Source organism: Podarcis melisellensis, assembly GCF_964234715.1.
Source record: "Podarcis melisellensis genome assembly, chromosome: 6".
In the NCBI taxonomy this organism is placed as follows: Eukaryota; Metazoa; Chordata; class Lepidosauria; order Squamata; family Lacertidae; genus Podarcis; species Podarcis melisellensis.
In genome coordinates, this window is record NC_138538.1 from 38,441,763 (window position 1) to 38,459,408 (window position 17,646).

The 17,646-nt window shown below is 40.9% G+C and overlaps 1 protein-coding gene and 1 long non-coding RNA gene across 8 annotated transcripts in view; one reads left to right on the forward strand and one right to left on the reverse strand.

Annotated features, from left to right (window-relative positions):
- Positions 1-12,695, reverse strand: part of LOC309372669 (uncharacterized protein) — a gene marked incomplete at its 5' end in the record, with an annotated part of 113,047 nt that extends 100,352 nt beyond the window's left edge. For 2 of the 6 annotated variants that reach the window (XR_014169580.1, XM_081916491.1), the window contains one exon: positions 12,596-12,695. Coding sequence is in view for 1 of the 6 variants with exons in the window: in XM_081916491.1 (XP_081772617.1) it covers positions 12,596-12,695 (100 nt within the window). Of the gene's footprint in view, positions 1-3,828; positions 10,584-12,595 lie in introns of those variants that run through there. The other 4 variants (XR_014169581.1, XR_014169582.1, XR_014169583.1 and 1 more) reach the window with 4 other exon arrangements.
- Positions 10,596-17,646, forward strand: part of LOC309372677 — a 30,250-nt gene continuing 23,199 nt past the window's right edge. The window contains exons 1-2 of one of the 2 annotated variants that reach the window (XR_014169597.1): positions 10,596-12,062; positions 14,181-14,401. This is a non-coding gene — a long non-coding RNA (uncharacterized lncRNA). Of the gene's footprint in view, positions 12,063-12,670; positions 13,351-14,180; positions 14,402-17,646 lie in introns of those variants that run through there. The other variant, XR_014169598.1, reaches the window with a different exon arrangement.

Here is a 17,646-nt window from a genome sequence, read left to right on the forward strand (position 1 = left end):
TTTGGCCTTTAACTATTTGTGGCCTTTTGGAAGAGCACAGGTTACCATGCATGTGCAAAGGACAACTTCACTGAAAAGGGGTTCTGGGACAGAGGGTTATAGCTGTAGGGAAACAAATCAAGTAATCAGTAATGGTGTGTACAGCAATGTAAACAGTGGGGGGAAACAACCTCACTGTGTTTCAAGCTTCTAATATGTACATGGCCTCAGACTTTGAGATCTGTATCCCAGTATAACAAGCTCTCCCTGGAGGGAGTTCAGGTATCTTATGGGTGGTCTTGATAATGTGATTCACCACAAAACAAGATCACAAAAGAATTTTAAACACGTATAAATAAAAACTAATTGAGGCAGTGAGAAATCAAGCAAGGATTAGATTATTTACGTGCTACACATTTCTTAATAACTACTCATTGGACTTCAACATCTTTCCGATTAATTAGTTAATCTAAAATCAGTATGTCAAAAATGAGTTTAGCTTTGCAGTAATAAAAGTAAAATAGAACACATTTTAAAGTAACCATTAATATAACAATAACAGTTGCATTTTTATCATTGGTTAATTATGTTTATTTGTTTCAGCCACGGGCCATAACAAAATTACAAACAAATTCAGACATTAAATCAGAGGCAGAGGTACAGCAGCAGATAATAAACCAAAAGGGGGAAAATATTATTAGCACTACAGGAATAACTTAAGGTTACCAGACGTCCCTGTTTTCCGGGGACAGTCCCCGGATTTACAAATCAGTCCCCATACAAAATCCATTGAAGTTGAAAAGTGTCCCCGGATTCATTGGAAAAAATCAGGTAACCTTAGAATAACTGTCCTTGGGGAAATCCAGGTTATATGAAATTACATAATCATCTGGATCAGTGGTTGCCAACCTTTTTGAACTGGTGGACAAATTCTGAATTTTGAAAGAGTGTAGTGGGCACCAATCCCAAACTAGCTGCAATGGAGGCGTGGTGTAACACAAAATAGCTGTGATGGGGACAGAGCATTACATAGCATGGCTACCACGGGGGGAATGTTTGAAGAGGAAAAGGTATACTACAGGGGAAGCATAGCCTTGGAAAGAATTACCATTCCATCATAAATATTTAGTGCTGTTAACTGAGGTTTGTGTAATAGTGTTTGTTTACAACCATTGCTCTTCTTGGTAGTCTTGCTAGTCTTTATTAGCCGATGGTTGCTTGACCTATAAGGCACTGACTCTGGCTGGGACCCAAAAGTGGGCCATGGGTTATTTTGAGATGAGCCTCAATGCCACATCCAGACCAGTATCTCCTTATTTGCTTGTCCCACCCTCTAACATGCCATAGCCTTTTGGCTGAACCAATGCCAGCACCAGCAACTCATTGTATGCACAACAAAGGTGGCTAGGAGACAGAGAAATGCCCTTGGGATGAGGAAAGGAGTGTGTCCCTCCTTTGAGGGGTAAATATGCTAGAGGAAGTTTTGAAGGAAACTAGAATAAGATGACGATGATTGTAATACATAAACGGGGAAAAGAGAAGAGTATAAGAGAGGAAAGTTGTTATGAGGAGAAATAAGTGAATGTCCCTCAGGGAGGAGAGATAAAGGGAGCTGGCAGTTTGGGCGGGGTGGTGGTGGTATGAGAATAAAGTATAAATTGAGTATGAAGGGGAGATGGAAGAAGAAATTACCTGAGGGAGCTAATGATTTGCAAGACATGGGGGATGGGAAGGGAAAAGTGTAAAAGAAAAAGCCTTCTCCATGTAGAGCCTCTGGATCTGCAAATTCTTCCTAAAATAGAAAGGCTGTCACAGTACCCCCTAACCCAGAGCTCAGTAATTTCCAACTGATCATGTCAAACTCTGCCTCAGTCTGTCATGATTTTGTGACAGGACCTGCTCCTACACCACCATTTTGTGATTGGTGGGGCTCATTAATTTCTGACTGTCTTAGTTGGGCGCTAGGGGTACAAAATTTGAGAATCCCTGTTACAAGGTTCAAAATTCAAATAATTGCCAGATGGGTGCAATCAAACACACATTTAATCAAGAACTCACACACCATAGTGTGAAATAAAACTTTTTCATAATATTTTTTTATTTATACCCTCCCATCTGACTGGGTTGCCTCAGCTACTCTGAGCAGCTAAGTTATCCTTCCCATTTAACTGTTCATAGCCTGATCCAGCATTTCTCAACCTTGGGTCTCCAGATGTTGTTGGACTACAACTCCCATCATCCTTGACCACTGGTCCTGCTAGCTAAGGATGATGGGAATTGTAGTTCAACAACATCTGGGGACTCAGCTTCAGAAAGGCTGGTCCAATCGCTAAGTGAATCCCAACAGATTTTATTTTTCTACCCTACAAATTATTTCACCATCAGAGGGCGATAAGAGGAATAACAAATAAAGATGGGTTTGGCTCCAGGGTATTGATTTATATCATTTATTAATAATAGTGCAGCAATCTCTTCTGTCTCAGTCACAGCAGCTTTATATTGGGGTATACCCTGTGAATGTGAGCTAAATCTACGATGTTAAAGATTTTCCAAGTTGGTTTTGCCGCCATGTGGATGACTTCATACAAGACTTAACAACTGTATATGTATTTGTCTTGGAAGGCAGCACTTTATGTTTGGTAATTATTTCCAAATTTTTCAATAACATTTGTAAAAACAAAATGTGGGGGAGAAAATTATACGTTGTAATCTTTTAAATCCCAGTAGAAATGCTAATTACTCCTCTGCTTTTCCAACATAAGCATTAAAGCCCCTTTCCAATAAAGTTACTGAATTTAAATAACTATTCTTCATTAGTTAAGTTGCTGAATACTTAAGTCCTTCCATATAACAATAACATCACTTGGGATAATATAGACGCTTAACATTATATAATTAACATTATACAATTAAATTATTTCATTTAACCTTTTATAATTACGGTAAATTATTTTTTGATGTGTAACTTCATGATCAGAATTTATTAACCATAATTAATTGTTCACAATCTGTTTTCAGGTCATCAACACACACTCACACGTCATCAACATAAACACACACACAATCTGGGCCCTCCATACCCACTTGCAGAAAAAAACAATCCAGTGAGTTAGGATCTTATCCATTAATAATTGTATAATCTCAGTTTCCTAAAGACGAACAGCCAAACACAGTATCATATTTCATTAATAAAGAAAATCATACCCTCCCTCCCAACACATATTGTTGGTGTTCCATTTCTCCAGAACAAAAGCATAACTTTTGCTTATCCACAGAGTTTGGGGGAGTAGAGGGCCAAGTGTAATTCTGAGTTGTTTGGAAAACTATATTTATTTTCTGCTTACAATTGTTTGACTACCAAACAGAAGATCATCATCTGAGTCCTTCATTTCCTAGTATGCGGCATTTTGTGCCCTTATTGTGCTATTTGAGAGGACTGAATTTGAAAGTTTTTCATCTGATCTGCTTAGATCCAGAATCTCATAGCCGAGAAGGGTGACTTTGGAAAGAGACAATATGTTATTCCATTGTATAGCTCTGTCAGAAACTTGTGTTCCTTCAGTTAAAATACAAAATCAAGTGAGCTCTAGGGACACACACTTTTATCTTCCTACCCTGTCCATTCATGAGCTTGCTGTAGGCGCATGAAACAGGAAACCTTGAAAAAGTAGAAGTGTGGCTGTAATTGGGATTATTCTATTTTTAGCCCGTGAAGCAAGCAGTCTGCTGTCCTGTCCGTGTCCCAGCAGAGGTGTTACATAACTCTGACTTAATTCTCTGTATCTGCTGCTACATCAACTTCCCCTTTCCTTTGAACTTTGCTTTTAAAACAAAACAAAACACCAGGCCTTTAATTCTTTAAACTCTTTACTTAACAGGAATATTAAGCACTACGTTTACAGCAGCTCCTTAAGGGCATTGGGAAGTTCTGAACAGAAATTAACCAAATGATTTAAGAAACAAAACTCACATAACCTTGATTATCTAGCAATAACTTCAAATATGTTGGACACTCTACTACTTTCAAATTAAGAGATTTCTGTAATTTGCTAATTCTAGAGTTGTCACCTGTGTTTATTTAGGGTAAAAGCATAACAGACAAGTACATGATCATGATTGTTCTCTGATATTCTTTTTAAGGGTCATTGTGTTTCCTGCTTAGTTAATCTGTGAATCTGGATGCTTGTGCTCAAGTTATGGCCTTTGTAGCCTGGCCATTTTCCAGATTCCAAGAATGGATAGTGCATCTGGTTGGTGAGATAAACCCAGGATGTACTCTTTAACCTACTCTGGATTAACCAGGAGAAAGGGAAAGCAAGGTGTGTAAGGAACAGATGCTGAGCAGCAGAGGAGAAATTTAGAAAAGATGTGTAGTGTTATCAAGGCATCATAATGTCTAGGTCAAGCCCATTTTAGGCTGAGTATATACTGTATACTGTGGGGGTTGGGGGTTTGTTTTGTTTTTTTACTTAAATACATTGTGGCAGATTAGTTCATTATACTAGGCTTGTTGTATATGTACAAAGCTGATTTGAGACGAGTGGAGAGCTAGGAACATAAGATGAACCTGCTGAATCAGGCCAATGGCCCATCTGGTCCAACAACCTGTTCTCACAGTGGCCAACCAGATAAGTCTGCAAGCTGGACATGAATGCAACAGCATTCAGCCTGCCTGCAATTCCCAAGAACTGGTGTTTAGAGGCACAAATCCTCTTGACAGTGGAGGTAGAACATAGCCATTCTGGCTAACAGCTTTTTATAGCTTTATCCTCCTTGAAAATGTCTAATCCTCTCCAAAAGCCATCCAAACTAGTGGCCATCGCATTGTGGGAGAAAATTCCATAGTTTCAACTATGTGCTACATGAATAAGTACTTTCTTTTGTTCATTCTGAATCTTCCAACAATAGGTAGTCACAGGCCCTACTTTTTGCAAGAATTGATAATCTAGAAAAAGAATGTTCCTTTTATATATGTATGGCTCCTAGGCATCCTTGTGAGGCACGTTGCTTTACTTTTTTTCTTTTTTAAAAAACGACAACCCATTTATTGTTTTATTACAACTATATGTAACAGTATATTCAGCATAAATATATATAGTACATGTTAAAAGAGTTCTCAATCAAGTAAATTCGATAGCAAATACTCCAGGATAATCTATATATAAATGTTAAGCATGGAAAGACGTCCTGTTTTGTTTGCTTATCTAAATTCTCCATGAAGTAAAGTAAAATAGCCACTAAAGTGCAAAAAAAGGTAAAGAAAGAAATAAGAGGTTAAGGTCTCCCCTTGCCTTGCCCCCAGGTGCTTAGATTGTTCCTAAGACAATGTATGATTGGACCGCATCTTGTACTTCTTCATTTTACTTATTCATTATTGAACACCAGTTATTTATGAATGAATTATATTGTTGCCTTTTAATTTTTATAAAGCTCTAGTTAGTAAGTTAGTATTTATTATAAAGTTAGTTTGACCATGTAAGCCAAGTACCAGACTCTTAGTTAGCCAGTCCCCAATAAAGGGTGGATTAATCTTATAACTGATAGTTACCAGGGTTGCTGTTGGCAAATAAGTAATCATTGATTTGCCACCAGGGGACAAGGCGGCTTTTACATAACCCAAAAGCATAATTAATGGTCCATGGGCAGTTCATAAGCAGTCATTATTTTTCGTTTACTTACTATCTGGACTTTGATTTTAGGGCATGCCCAAAATATGAGACATATTGACAGTGCTCTTGTGATTTCTCAAACAGCTATTTGTAAATATTTGGGTTAATTGTTATGATATGAGGTACCATCTAAAAATCAGCTTGTATTTTTTTTATTTAAGATCCGTAGAAACCATAAAGGTACTCTTCATTCTATGGCAAAAAGTGCTTAATATTCCCACTGCATCTTTGTCCTTGCAGTAGTTTAGCCTCATTTAGGGATGGGCCAATCTGTCAGTTTGGGTTTCTTTCAGTTGCTCATTGCTCCAATTTTTCTGTTCTTCACATTTCCACATTAGACTGCATTTTTTTCAGTGTACAAAAAATCCTCATGAATTCATAAGCATTTTCATATTTACAATATTGGATGTAATTTTCCATAATACAAACATTTTTTCAAGGCAGTTTACCACAATATAACACATTTTGTTACATTATTTCCACTATTATTTTTATGCACATTTTGCATTATGCATTTCTGTGCACATTACTTGGTCGGAGAACTATAATACAAAATTCAGAGAAGTTGAATTTTGAAGGATGGCTAGGATTTGGTTTGCATATTCTCTTTGGAAAGTGTGGATTGGGTAATTCACCTTTAAATTGAGTCAAATTTCTCCCCTAACCCCACCATGTCAGATCACCTCGTGTTGTTAAATCCCACAGTAAGATTCACTGAACATTCAGTCCCCTTTGAGGCTATATGTCTTGCCATGCAACTGCAAGGAATGTGTGCATGTTGAGAATTGGGGGGGGGGGTACTTGAAGCAATGGTTTTAAGAGGAAATAAACAGAATTCTATAATGTACTAGAAAATGGATTTCAAAACATAATTTATCCTGCGGGTTTCAGAAATATGGTAAAAAAATGGTAAAAACTGTACAAATAATTCTCTTGTCTCTCCGTCCCCCCAATTTGCATTGCTTCCCCCACCTTTTTATGTGGACAATATAAGGAATTGCATCCTGCCTACACAAGGATTAAGTGAAGTAGGGCCAAAGAACCCTACTGCATATTGTACCTTCTTTTCTGAATTATTTCTTCTTGGACATGCAGCTTATGCTAAGGCCATGATCCTGTGCACTGTACACACTGGGACTTCTATCTGAATAAACATGAATTGGACATGAAGAGGTTATATGCATCCCTTGGATTTATCACATTACTATACATAACACTATTACCCTGCGTCTCCCGAGCTTCCCTGGGAACATGCCTCATAGCATGTGCTTGTGTCTTGATCTTGTATTTTTATTTTTCTTGTGCTTTTCTCTTGTATTTATTCCATGACTAATGAAGCACAGAATGTCAAGCGTAGAGAAAGGCTATTTATGGGCTACCAGTGCAATCCCTGCAACTTCCAGTTATGTTGTCAAGTGTACCTTCATGTTACGAGGCATCCCTGTGGTCTCTATTCTTAGCAGCTAATCATGGAAATAATTCTCTTCAGCATTACTGGCTTCTTGGCTTCAGAGGTTCACCAGCTCTCCTGCTTACAGAGGCGATCAGCTTCCTGTCATTTGCCCCACCTGCAGAGAGTAACGGTACTAGATATCGTATCACTGCCCACCCCAGTATCTTTAAAGAGGCCCCCATTTCTGATGCTGTCACACCCATCATACTAATACTAAAGGTGATTACAGATGGTGTATGTTTTATGGTTAAAATGAAATGTAGAACAGTAATATCCTATAATGCCACAGAACACGATTGAAACCCTCAATTAATTCCTTGCGTGTGATTGCATAATTGTCTCTTTAAAATGGAGGCATAGGGTGCTGCATTGTCTCATCAATGCTAGGACTTTGTGTTCCCTATATTAATGCCTGCTGTTTAGTTCCACTCCTCAGTTTTATCGCTGTTTGTTCCTCTGTGTGCAGTTACTTGTACTTGCTAAAATAAGTGTGCAAGCATTTTTACAGCAATCCAATATGCATGCTTTGTAAAACTCACTGTCAACATACTGAAAATGAATTCAATACTGCCAGAGAACCTGAGGGAATAATAGGGAATAATTGAATAATAGGGACCAGGCCTTAGAAAAATGCTTAATGTGAAAGGTAGATCAAAGTACTTTGGAGTTTGTATCTCATTAAGTCAGCATTTGTCTGACTGTCTTAAAGTGTCACTTTTAGTGGTGTGGACTGAAGACAACATTCAGTCTGAAATCCCTTTAGTGCTCTAACTGCTTTAGAGGTGAGCGCCTTCACTTCAGCCTGAAGCAGAACCTGGTCTTGGAAGTACCAGAGCTTTGTATCTCCCTATTTAGTATCACGAGGAAATGGCTGGTGGGTGGGAGAGATGACTCCTCACCAAGGACCTTTAGGAAAGTGGGGGAGCCTTAACTCCCCGTTAGATTTCTTTGAGCCTGTAGAAAGCTAGCAGGGCAAGGTCAAGTGGACCTCCCAAATTCCAAAAAATTGTTGCTGCTGTAGAAAACGCTCTGTTCAATGTGTCTCACATCCCAGCAGACTTGGGAATGGAATGGTGTGCAAAAGAGCCTCTGAAGATGATTTCAGTGCCAGGGTAAGCTCATACCCTGGGCCAGGTTCAAGGTGCTGTTATTCGTATGCAAAGCCCTTAATAACTTAGGACCAGTTTACCTACAAGCTTGCCTGACCCTGCATGTGCCCACTTGATTGCGTCGATCACTGGAATTGGCACTACTACAGGTGCCACATAATACCCATTCCAGCAGCTGGATCTTGGTGACATAAGTTCCTTCTTCACCTGATTTGCTGCTTGGTGAGCTAGCTGCATATGAACCAGTTCTGCTTTGTAGTCAATGAGGAAGACGCCTGTTCCATACCTGATTTCAAAGTGGATCATGCAGCAAAGAGCATCTGTTTTAGCATGTGGTTTCCTTGTTGTGGTTTGGTCTATCTGCTAGTAATGCTAGTTTCACTATTTGTACAGGGTCAAAACGTAATGCATTTATTCTGTCTTTCCTCATAACTAATGGCTCTTTCTATCGTGTGCCCTCTATCCCTTCCAACGCTACTAATTCTTGTGGCTGCACACAAAATAAGACTCGTAATTTTAGTAGTGTTGAAGATAAAGTTTTTAACAATTTGAGGGATACAACTTTCGTGCTCCCCCCCCCCCGCCCCCAATATTCAGTAAGAGATTTTATGGCTTTAACAAGGACCTGACCAATCCCCCATTGCCATCTTGAAAGCTGGAGCTTGTTTTCTTCATTTAACTCCAGCAGTAAAGTACTTTTTAAATGCTTCCAGTGTTGGCATTAGACTACTGCTGTTCCTCTTGGCTTTGCCCCCATGCTGGGAAGAAAAGTAGGCCTTTTTCTTTTAAGGGTTGTACAGAAGAGATTGCCATTTAAAACACCACCCTACTATTTTTGCTCAGTAGAACAAAAGCAGCCATACCCCACAACTGTCTGCAATGTCTCTTTTTTGAGGCTTCTCGACGGAAACAGTGATAAACTATTTCTAGCTCTTTGAGCAGTAATTTAATACCAAACTACTGTTGGTCAAATGTGAACTTTAGTCACAGGGACACATCCAGTTGTAGGTTTAGCAGTAAACTGATGTATACTTCCAGCATGAACCTGCCCTCACTTGGATGCTCAAAATAATCTGGGTGAGTGATAGACATTGCATGTCTGCTTAAACATCTTTTTTTGTAAATATCGTTCACCAATGCTGTTGCTGGCATTCTCCCATGTTACAGCTCAAGGGAACACTGTAGTGCCTTTTACCCTGTAATTTGTACATTACAGGTTGCATTCTAGTTATAAATAAAGAAATATGTGGGCATGGTTCAATTTTGGGAACAGTTTGTACTCGTAACACATGTGAAGGCAGGCAGTCGTATTGTGAAGCATCCTCTGATGTGCTGTAGCCTTCCTCAAATGGAGTGTCCAGGAAGTTCTTGCTGCTCCAATCCCTGGGGAAAGCTGCTAACTGTGAAATGAGCTTCAAATGGGTCCACACCAGTTTTCAGGTTACGGGATTCAAATCTTGTGTACGGTTCTGGCTATTCCAGGCAAAGAAAGCTAAGCACAGTCTCTTCATAGCAGGAACAATGTTGCCTTTCTTACTGCTGTTGTACTGTCTTAAAATGGTAAAGGACCCCTGACAGTTAAGTCCAGTCGCAAACGACTCTGGGGTTGCAGCACTCATCTCACTTTACTGGCCGAGAGAGCTGACATTTGTCCGCAGACAGTTTTTCCGGGTCATGTGGCCAGCATGACTAAGCCGCTTCTGGCGAAACCAGAGCAGCGCATGGAAACGCCGTTTACCTTCCCACTGCAGCAGTACCTATTTATGTACTTGCACTGGTGTGCTTTCGAACTGCTAGGTTGGAAGCAGCTGGGTCTGAACAACGGGAGCTCACCCAGTCACAGGGATTCAAACTGCCGACTTTCTGATCAGCAAGCCCAAGAGGCTCAGTGGTTTAGACCACAGCGCCACCTGCGTCCCTCTTACTGCCTTACTAGTACTTAAAAATAGTCATTATTTTTATTTTGGTAACGTTTCCTAGCCAAATACCTCCCAAATACCTAAACAGAAACCCCCTCTCCCTTGCCCAAACCCATTTAGTCACCATTTAGCATCCTATTTAACTCATCTGAATATGAATCAAATAATTCTGCATATCAAAACAACAAGACAAAAGCTTCGAAGGGAAAGAGTTGAAAGAAATGCGGCTGTATCAAAGACATCCAGGAAGTTCACTCAGAACTCTTGGGAGTCTTGGAAGTGCCTTGTACTTTATCGTTGTCCATCACTACTCCTTTGCCTTGCCTCCGCATACATTTTGAGCTCTGCATCTCTGTGTGGACTGTTTTAGCATTTGGAAGTTTTGCGATTGTTCTTGCATGCATCTGTGCACAACAGATGTCACTTTCAGGCAGTGAATAACTCTAAAATAATTCTGTAAAGAAGAGGGAGGGGGAGAATCACTGGATTCTTCAGCTCTGCTAGAACATCGAAATTGTGCAGTCAGCCTTCCAGTACAAATTTAAGGCTGGCATGTTTCTGTTTTGAGGTGCTCACCAGAGCCTTTCTTTTATCTAGTCTTTCAGAATTACCCCAACAAAGCAAAATATTCCGTCTTTCATATTCTGATTTTCAAGAATCGCTCCCCAAATGGTCCTTTTGTCATGCCTTGGTGCTCCTAATGGTTTCCTCTCACAGCTGAGACAGGCCATTTGAACTCCAGTAAACTTATCTGTGGGGCCGAAAGGGTTAACACACAGCTTGCTGCCAGGGGAACACACACCCCTGGAACATTTTGGAGGGAAAACCATTTGCTCCTCTCACCATGCTGAAGTGATTAGCTGTTGTAAGAAAAACCCTCTCCTGAGGCTAACACTGCTGGTGACCTAGGCTTACAGAGTTTCATGCATCCACAGAAACAGGTTGTTTTTTTACCCCCCCCCCCCAATTTAACAAATTTCCAAAATGTATTTGAGTGGAGTGTGGAAGGCTTGAAGTTTTCAGACATTTGCAGAAATGAAACGGTTAAAAGCATGTGCTCGGGTGTATGCCTAAAAGCAACTGTCTTTTCCAAACTGCAGTGCCTTTGCTGCCCTTTGAGTTAAATCAAAAATTATATTGCATGTGTCACTGGGATGTGCACTAGCTTTTCTCAAGGATTGAAAAACATCTGCTTTGTGTTGCTTTATAAACGGGAATGAGCTAGTGAGGGTTAATGACACGAAACTTTGCTCTGTTTTTAAGCTGTGCCTCTTCAGGAGATGCTTGCCAACCCTAAAAAGAGTTAAGCTAGCAAGTGTAACTGTGGGAGAGCCACATGAAGCTGACGATGCGAACATGAGAAAGGGGAAGCTTGGAAATGAAGCAAAGAAACCAAGATGAGGAGGGAGCGCAGAGATATGGGTGCTGAGCCTGGGAGTGACTTTCTTTTGGTTTGTCCGGCCCTGGTACTGCTGGCATCGGCTCTCTGGGGAAAGCTGCAGTTCTGCTGTTAAAACACAAGGAGCAGCCTGGAGAATTTTGAGCTGCGTCACACAGCTCAGAGGGGGAGAGAGAGAGAGAGGGAAAGCAAGCTCTGTCGATAGGTCTACTAGCAACAGCCCTGCTGCAGCAAGAGAGAGAGAGCTCATGAAAGAGAAGTGATAACAACATTGGGAAGCATGCTTCCTTTACCCATACAGCATATTTTTTTAAAAAAGAACCGCTATTTTGAAGCTTGTTTGGTACCAGCAGATTTTGTCCACTGATGATACCGGAAAGATGCAACGCAGTTAATCCCGCAAGGGGGGGCATACATAGGAAGGGTTAATGGGAGGAAAATTCTGGAATGTTCTATCCTGCGGCGGCGCAAACAGAGGGTTGAGGACTGCACAGGTGTAGAGGAACAGAATTCGTGGTTCCTCTTTTTCCTTACGTACGTATCGGATTGGGATGTGGGGTGGGGGAGTTGAACCGACTGTCTCATTTATGTTGTGTATGTGTGTGTATGTGGGTATTTGTTGGGGTTTCTTTCTGTCCCCAAACTCTCCACCCCCAGAACTCTTACACCCCATGTTATTTTTCTGTGGCTAGATACTGTTGGCTGTGTCCTGCGTCACACCAATGGAATGAAGGCACAGGTTGTAAAATGTCACTGCGTAGCTGTAATGCAGATTTGGGGAAGGAAGAGAGAACAGTAGTTTTTCAGAGGTTAACATCAAGGAGTTGGCAGAGGGGTTAAAAAGACAGTCTCTGGATTTTTAAATCTGAGGGACTGTATCTGCATAGTTCAGAAAGTGGCGAATGATGACGCAGTGATCTTTGCCTAGCATGTTACTGGGTTTAAAAAGCATCAGGGGGAACAGGTACACTGTGAATCTCCAGGCCAGCTGAAAGGGACTGAGTTAAGAAGGGAAGATAGCGTTTAGGAATTAAATGTCATCATTTTGGCGTTGGAAAGTTGTTTACCTTGCTCTCTCCGTGTCTCCATGTTGGCAGTCTTCCAGCTCACATGTGATAGTCTTCCCTGTACTGCTGCATCATTAACTGAGTGCCTGAGCCTACACATGATTGGCCGGGGAGGGCTCTTATTCTAAACACACATTTCCATTGGAGGGAGAGGCAGTGGCAGGTGAAAAGCTGCCTCAGATTGGCTGGGGCCAGGATATCAAATCTAAATGTTCCATTCCTCTTGCTTTAAAAGGGGGTCTGAACAATTTGTGACTTAAAATGTTGGCTGTTCTCTCCACCCCTCCTTTTCCTTAAATCAGGCATTTTGGAATGTGTTTGTGTTCTCAAGGCTGGTCATTTAAAGAGAAAAGCAAAAAAGCAGGAACTTGAGTATTGTGGATTAGTTTAGTTTATTACTGGTTCAAGTGACGCAGAAGGAAAAACAAATATTCTGTGACTCGAGTTGCATCAGTAACAGGCGTGTTTCCGGCTGCTGTGAGACAAGCCACGATGACGTGACATTATTATAGGCTTCAGAAGAGACAACAAAAAAGAGACTATGGTGGGTGGCTATCTCTGTCTGTGAGTGGAAAAATTCTAACTAGGCAGAGCTATTTACATGTATTGTAAACTATTTGGGGTAGTGAGAGTGCCTGCCACTGGTATATATGTAAAAACCTAGACTGAACCAAAACTGAAATGTGTCCTAGGTTACGTCAGTGTAACCTCAAAGTCAGTGCTGTGATGGGATTGAATGGCAACAGAACATAGTGGTAAGATCTATGAGGCTTGCTTTCTGTCATTTTGTTTTGTTTTAAAAGGAGGGGATGGAGAGTTCTAAGATGGCTGGAGAACGATAGGTGGACAGTCAAGAAGAATAAACCACCAGATCGAGCCGGGGAGCGGAGTGGGGGGATGAGGATCCGGCATGTAGGTAGACGTAGTGCTTGCTTTAACCATTTCATGAATCAGATTTTCCATTCTGGACTATCCCATAGCCAATCCCAGTCAACCATTTATTCTGTTCTGGAGGATGGGGTCTATCTTCTCTTCTTCTCTTTGGAACCTGCCATGAAATCCAGAGTAACTAGCATTATCACATAACATGAGAGGGTGAGTTTCTTGTGGCGTTTTCTCATAAAATGCTCCAATGAATTGAAGGGTTTACGATGGTAAAAGGATTTGTGTTGGTGACTCACCGGCATAGAGAGAGTCAAGTACAGACAGTCGTTCAGCAGCAGTTTGCTGGCTTTGGAACCAGATCAGATGCATTTTGATTCTTCATCTTAATTTCTTTTAAAGTACTCTGTCTTCTCAAGTGTTGTTACAAGATGTATTCTCACCAGTAGGCTTTAAAAGCCCCAAGAAAGGTGAATATGCATAGTCTTCTATTCACATTTGCTAGCTCAAAGGAGCAAGAGGCGGAGGGGAAGGAGAGAAATAATCAGGAAGCCATTTCTGGAGGCAGACATGATGCGTGGAAGGAGGAAAGCAAGGAGACACAGCAAATACACCCCTCCTATATTATCCCCTCATGCACACCTTCATTTTTCCTTTCTGATTTGCCATGTGTTATGCCTAATTTGAAATTCTTTCATTGTAGGTGCACCACTTCTCTCTCTCTTTCCCTCCCCCTCGCCCCCGGTGTGAGCCCTTGCTCTGCAGAGCTGTCTCCTCCAGAGGCAGTCTTGCATCCTGCAGTGCTAGTTCCGCAGAGGAGGGCAACAGGAGGCACAACTGCGATGGCTGCTCCTGGGAAGAGACCGACTCGGTGCTGAGATCATGCTTGTTCCTGGCAGGACTTGGAGACTATAATGCAGCTGGGTAGGTTGGGAGAGTGCTGGGTTAAATTCATTTTGACCGACGCCATCTAAACAAACACCTCTTGTGTCTTCTAGACATAACCACTAGGGGTTACATATCCATAATGGCGTTCCTTAGTATTTTGGGGAGTGAACTGGATTCATAAATGAGGAATACGGATGGAACAAACTCCTCTCTTTTCTTTATTCCCTAAAACACTTTTCTGAATGTTTAGGACTGAGCATGGAGATAGATTTGCTATTTTTCTTACCACGCTCAGATATGTTGGTGTTTGTTGTTTTTTTGTGAATCTGGATTAGGGGGCTTGTTTTTTTAAACCACTTTCTTTGGTGATCGGTGGCTGCTCCTGCAAGGGAATCTATGGAACCTGAAAGCTACAAGGAGTGAGAGAGGCGTAATATTTCTGTAGGTTGATGAGGAAAGCAAGACTGTCCATGTCGTGTGTCCGGAGTTATATTCATACAGGGACACTGGAGGCAGGTGAGCCTTGGCTGAAAGTAGTTTGGAAGCTTATGTGGTTTACTTCGAAGTCTGAAAATTTGCTCTTCTCGGCTGAGCTTTGTGACCTTGGGCTAATTTGTTTCTTTCTGCTTGCTTCCGTTTTCTTTTCTGCAAAGTGGGCATGGCAAGAACTGATTCTGATCAATGTTTCAAACTGTATTTCTTTAACAAGGAATACCTCCAAGTCTTTACCGAGACCATAATTCTCCCTCATAGGCCTGGGATTGTTCCATTGCAATAAGACTCCACAGTTTTTGTGAAGTACACTGAGGCATGATAGAACATATCAGGGCAGTGTAACAACTCCTATGCATTTTTTAATTGGTGCTATCTAAGCAAGCAGCTGGACATGATTCTGAATGGTGTTATTTTTGGTAGTGGTCCATTGTGATGCATCTGTATTTTGCTGTTCTTTGAGAAGGCAGAAGATGCAAACAAAAGTGGGTGTGAGGAAGAAACACATTTTTAAAACCTCTGTATTAAAACTACACGTCATTACTCAAAACTGTTTGTGGTGTCTGCATGTGTTGCTTTCACCGCAGCTAACAGCAGAAGAATATAGATGGCGGCAACTGCACTCCTGGCCATTTTGTTGCTGGCAGAGTAGATTCAGTGCTTGCAGCACTGCTGCTGTTAATTTCCACGTCATATCAAAACAGTATTGGGTTTTGTGTCGGGAGCTTTGCTGATGCTATGAGGAGAATAAAGTCTTCTTGAAAATTTCGTTTATTCTATCGCTTTTCTCTCTCTCGGATTCTTAAGAGAGCACGTTAAAAAAACAAAACCCTACCCTTGTGCTTATAGAACTTGCTTTCCCCCGACCCTTTGAGCCCCTCCCTTGCAAAAATAAAAAACAACACAGTTCCACTTTGCAATTTTTTAATCCAGCGCTCGGGAGTGTTTTGCAGTAGTTTGGGTGTGGCCTTTGTCGACTATTTCCACCTCCCTCCCCAACCTTGTCAAGGGTAAGAAAAAGAAGGTTGGGTTTCTGTTGTGGTTGTGGTGATAATGGAAAAGAATGAACCTGAAACTGTTTATTAAGAGGGCCACATATAAAGTACAAGTGTCCCTGTATTAACGATGGCAATGGAGAATTGTGTTTCTGAATAGGTTAGGTTTGTTGCCATTTTTTTAAAAAAAATAAAAGTAGCTTGATTTTTTAAAAGAAATTTCTCTTAGCACGACTGCTTCCCCTCACCGAATTGCTTGCCTGAGCAGGGGCAATGCCATGCAGCTGCTTGGGTGGCCATTTTGCTGCATCACCATCTACCACTAGCGTATTCCAGATCCCCAGATTATGTTTTACTTGTGGTTCTGAGACATACGCCCAGAACCAACATCTTTATTTTGTTACCAGCCATTCCTTCTGCAACAGTCTGAACTCAAATATGAATTCAAAAGCAATGTGAAACCCTAAATTATGGTCAGAATCAGATACATGTTTTACCAAAAAAAAAAACGCCCTATAATTGTTTGAAACTAAGTTAATTGGGAGTATTCTAATGATTCACTCCATTGTGTTGCATAGCTGCATCCTGCAGTCTCTTGAACTTTCTTTTGCATCATTGTATGTTTACTTGCCAGAGAGATGGGATACTAAATTTAGAAGGGGCATGAATTCCACTTCAGGTGTAATCATATGCAATGATCTATCCCAAATTATTTACTTGAGTCACATTGGAACACCCCACTTGGTATGACTTGTACAACAATGAAGCCCAGGTGGTGGGATGAGACCCACTAGGGGATAATAGGAACTCTCTGGGTAGTTCATTAGCCTGCTTGTGGTTTGAACTGACAATAATATAGCACAGGGAATAGCAATAATGTAGCACACGGAATAGTAAATAAGGAAGGATTTCTCGGCTTACATTTGGATGGAAACTATCACATTAAAAAAAAACACCAAGCTAATACTTAGAAACCATATAGAAAACATTGTTGTGGGATAAATGGATGTTTTGATGTCAGGTCCCCAAAATATTGAGCAATTACCTCCAGGTAGAAAAACTCTTCACTCTTTCACAAATGTATGCGGGTGTGGAAGTATTTGCATTTATACCTGTTTTCTTGTCAAGACGGCAGTGCATCTTAAGTTGTGCTTTTCTCTGTGGCTGCCATTATCATAGCATTATTGGTAGTTTCTGCCATAGTAGCAGCAGTATATATGTATACAGATAACACACAGAGAGAGGGGGGGGGGAGAAAATGCACTAGCCCTCACTTTTGTTTTGGTACTTTCCTTGCCCTTCCAAAGAAGCAGACAGACTCTCTGGTCTGGCAGACTTTATCTTCCCATGTACTTGCTGCTACTATTTTTCACAGTTTTTGCAAATCTAAGGACCTGATATATTGCTTCTGCTGCCTTTTTATGGTTGTTGGTGGTAAGATGTCCTCTGTAGTCTGTGGCCTGCATGTTAAAATCGGACCCTGTAGAGAACTAGTAGTTGAACATGTCTAATCTAAATGTGTCACAACATCTCCTGAGTGGCAATCTTGTCAGGCTACCCATGGCCACTTATTTGGCTCCAGATAATTTCAGATCTACTGCTAAATTGAATAGCAAGCAGGAAGTGTAATGGTTGGTTGGTGTGGCCTTTGACTAATATAACTGGAATAATATTGCTTGTTCTCTTAATGCATTTCTTATTTGTTTAGGGAGTTAGATTAAACACTTCTAGTATTTATTCACAAGTGGAATGAAAGTCTGTTCATGTCTCAAGAACAGGTAAAAATAATACATG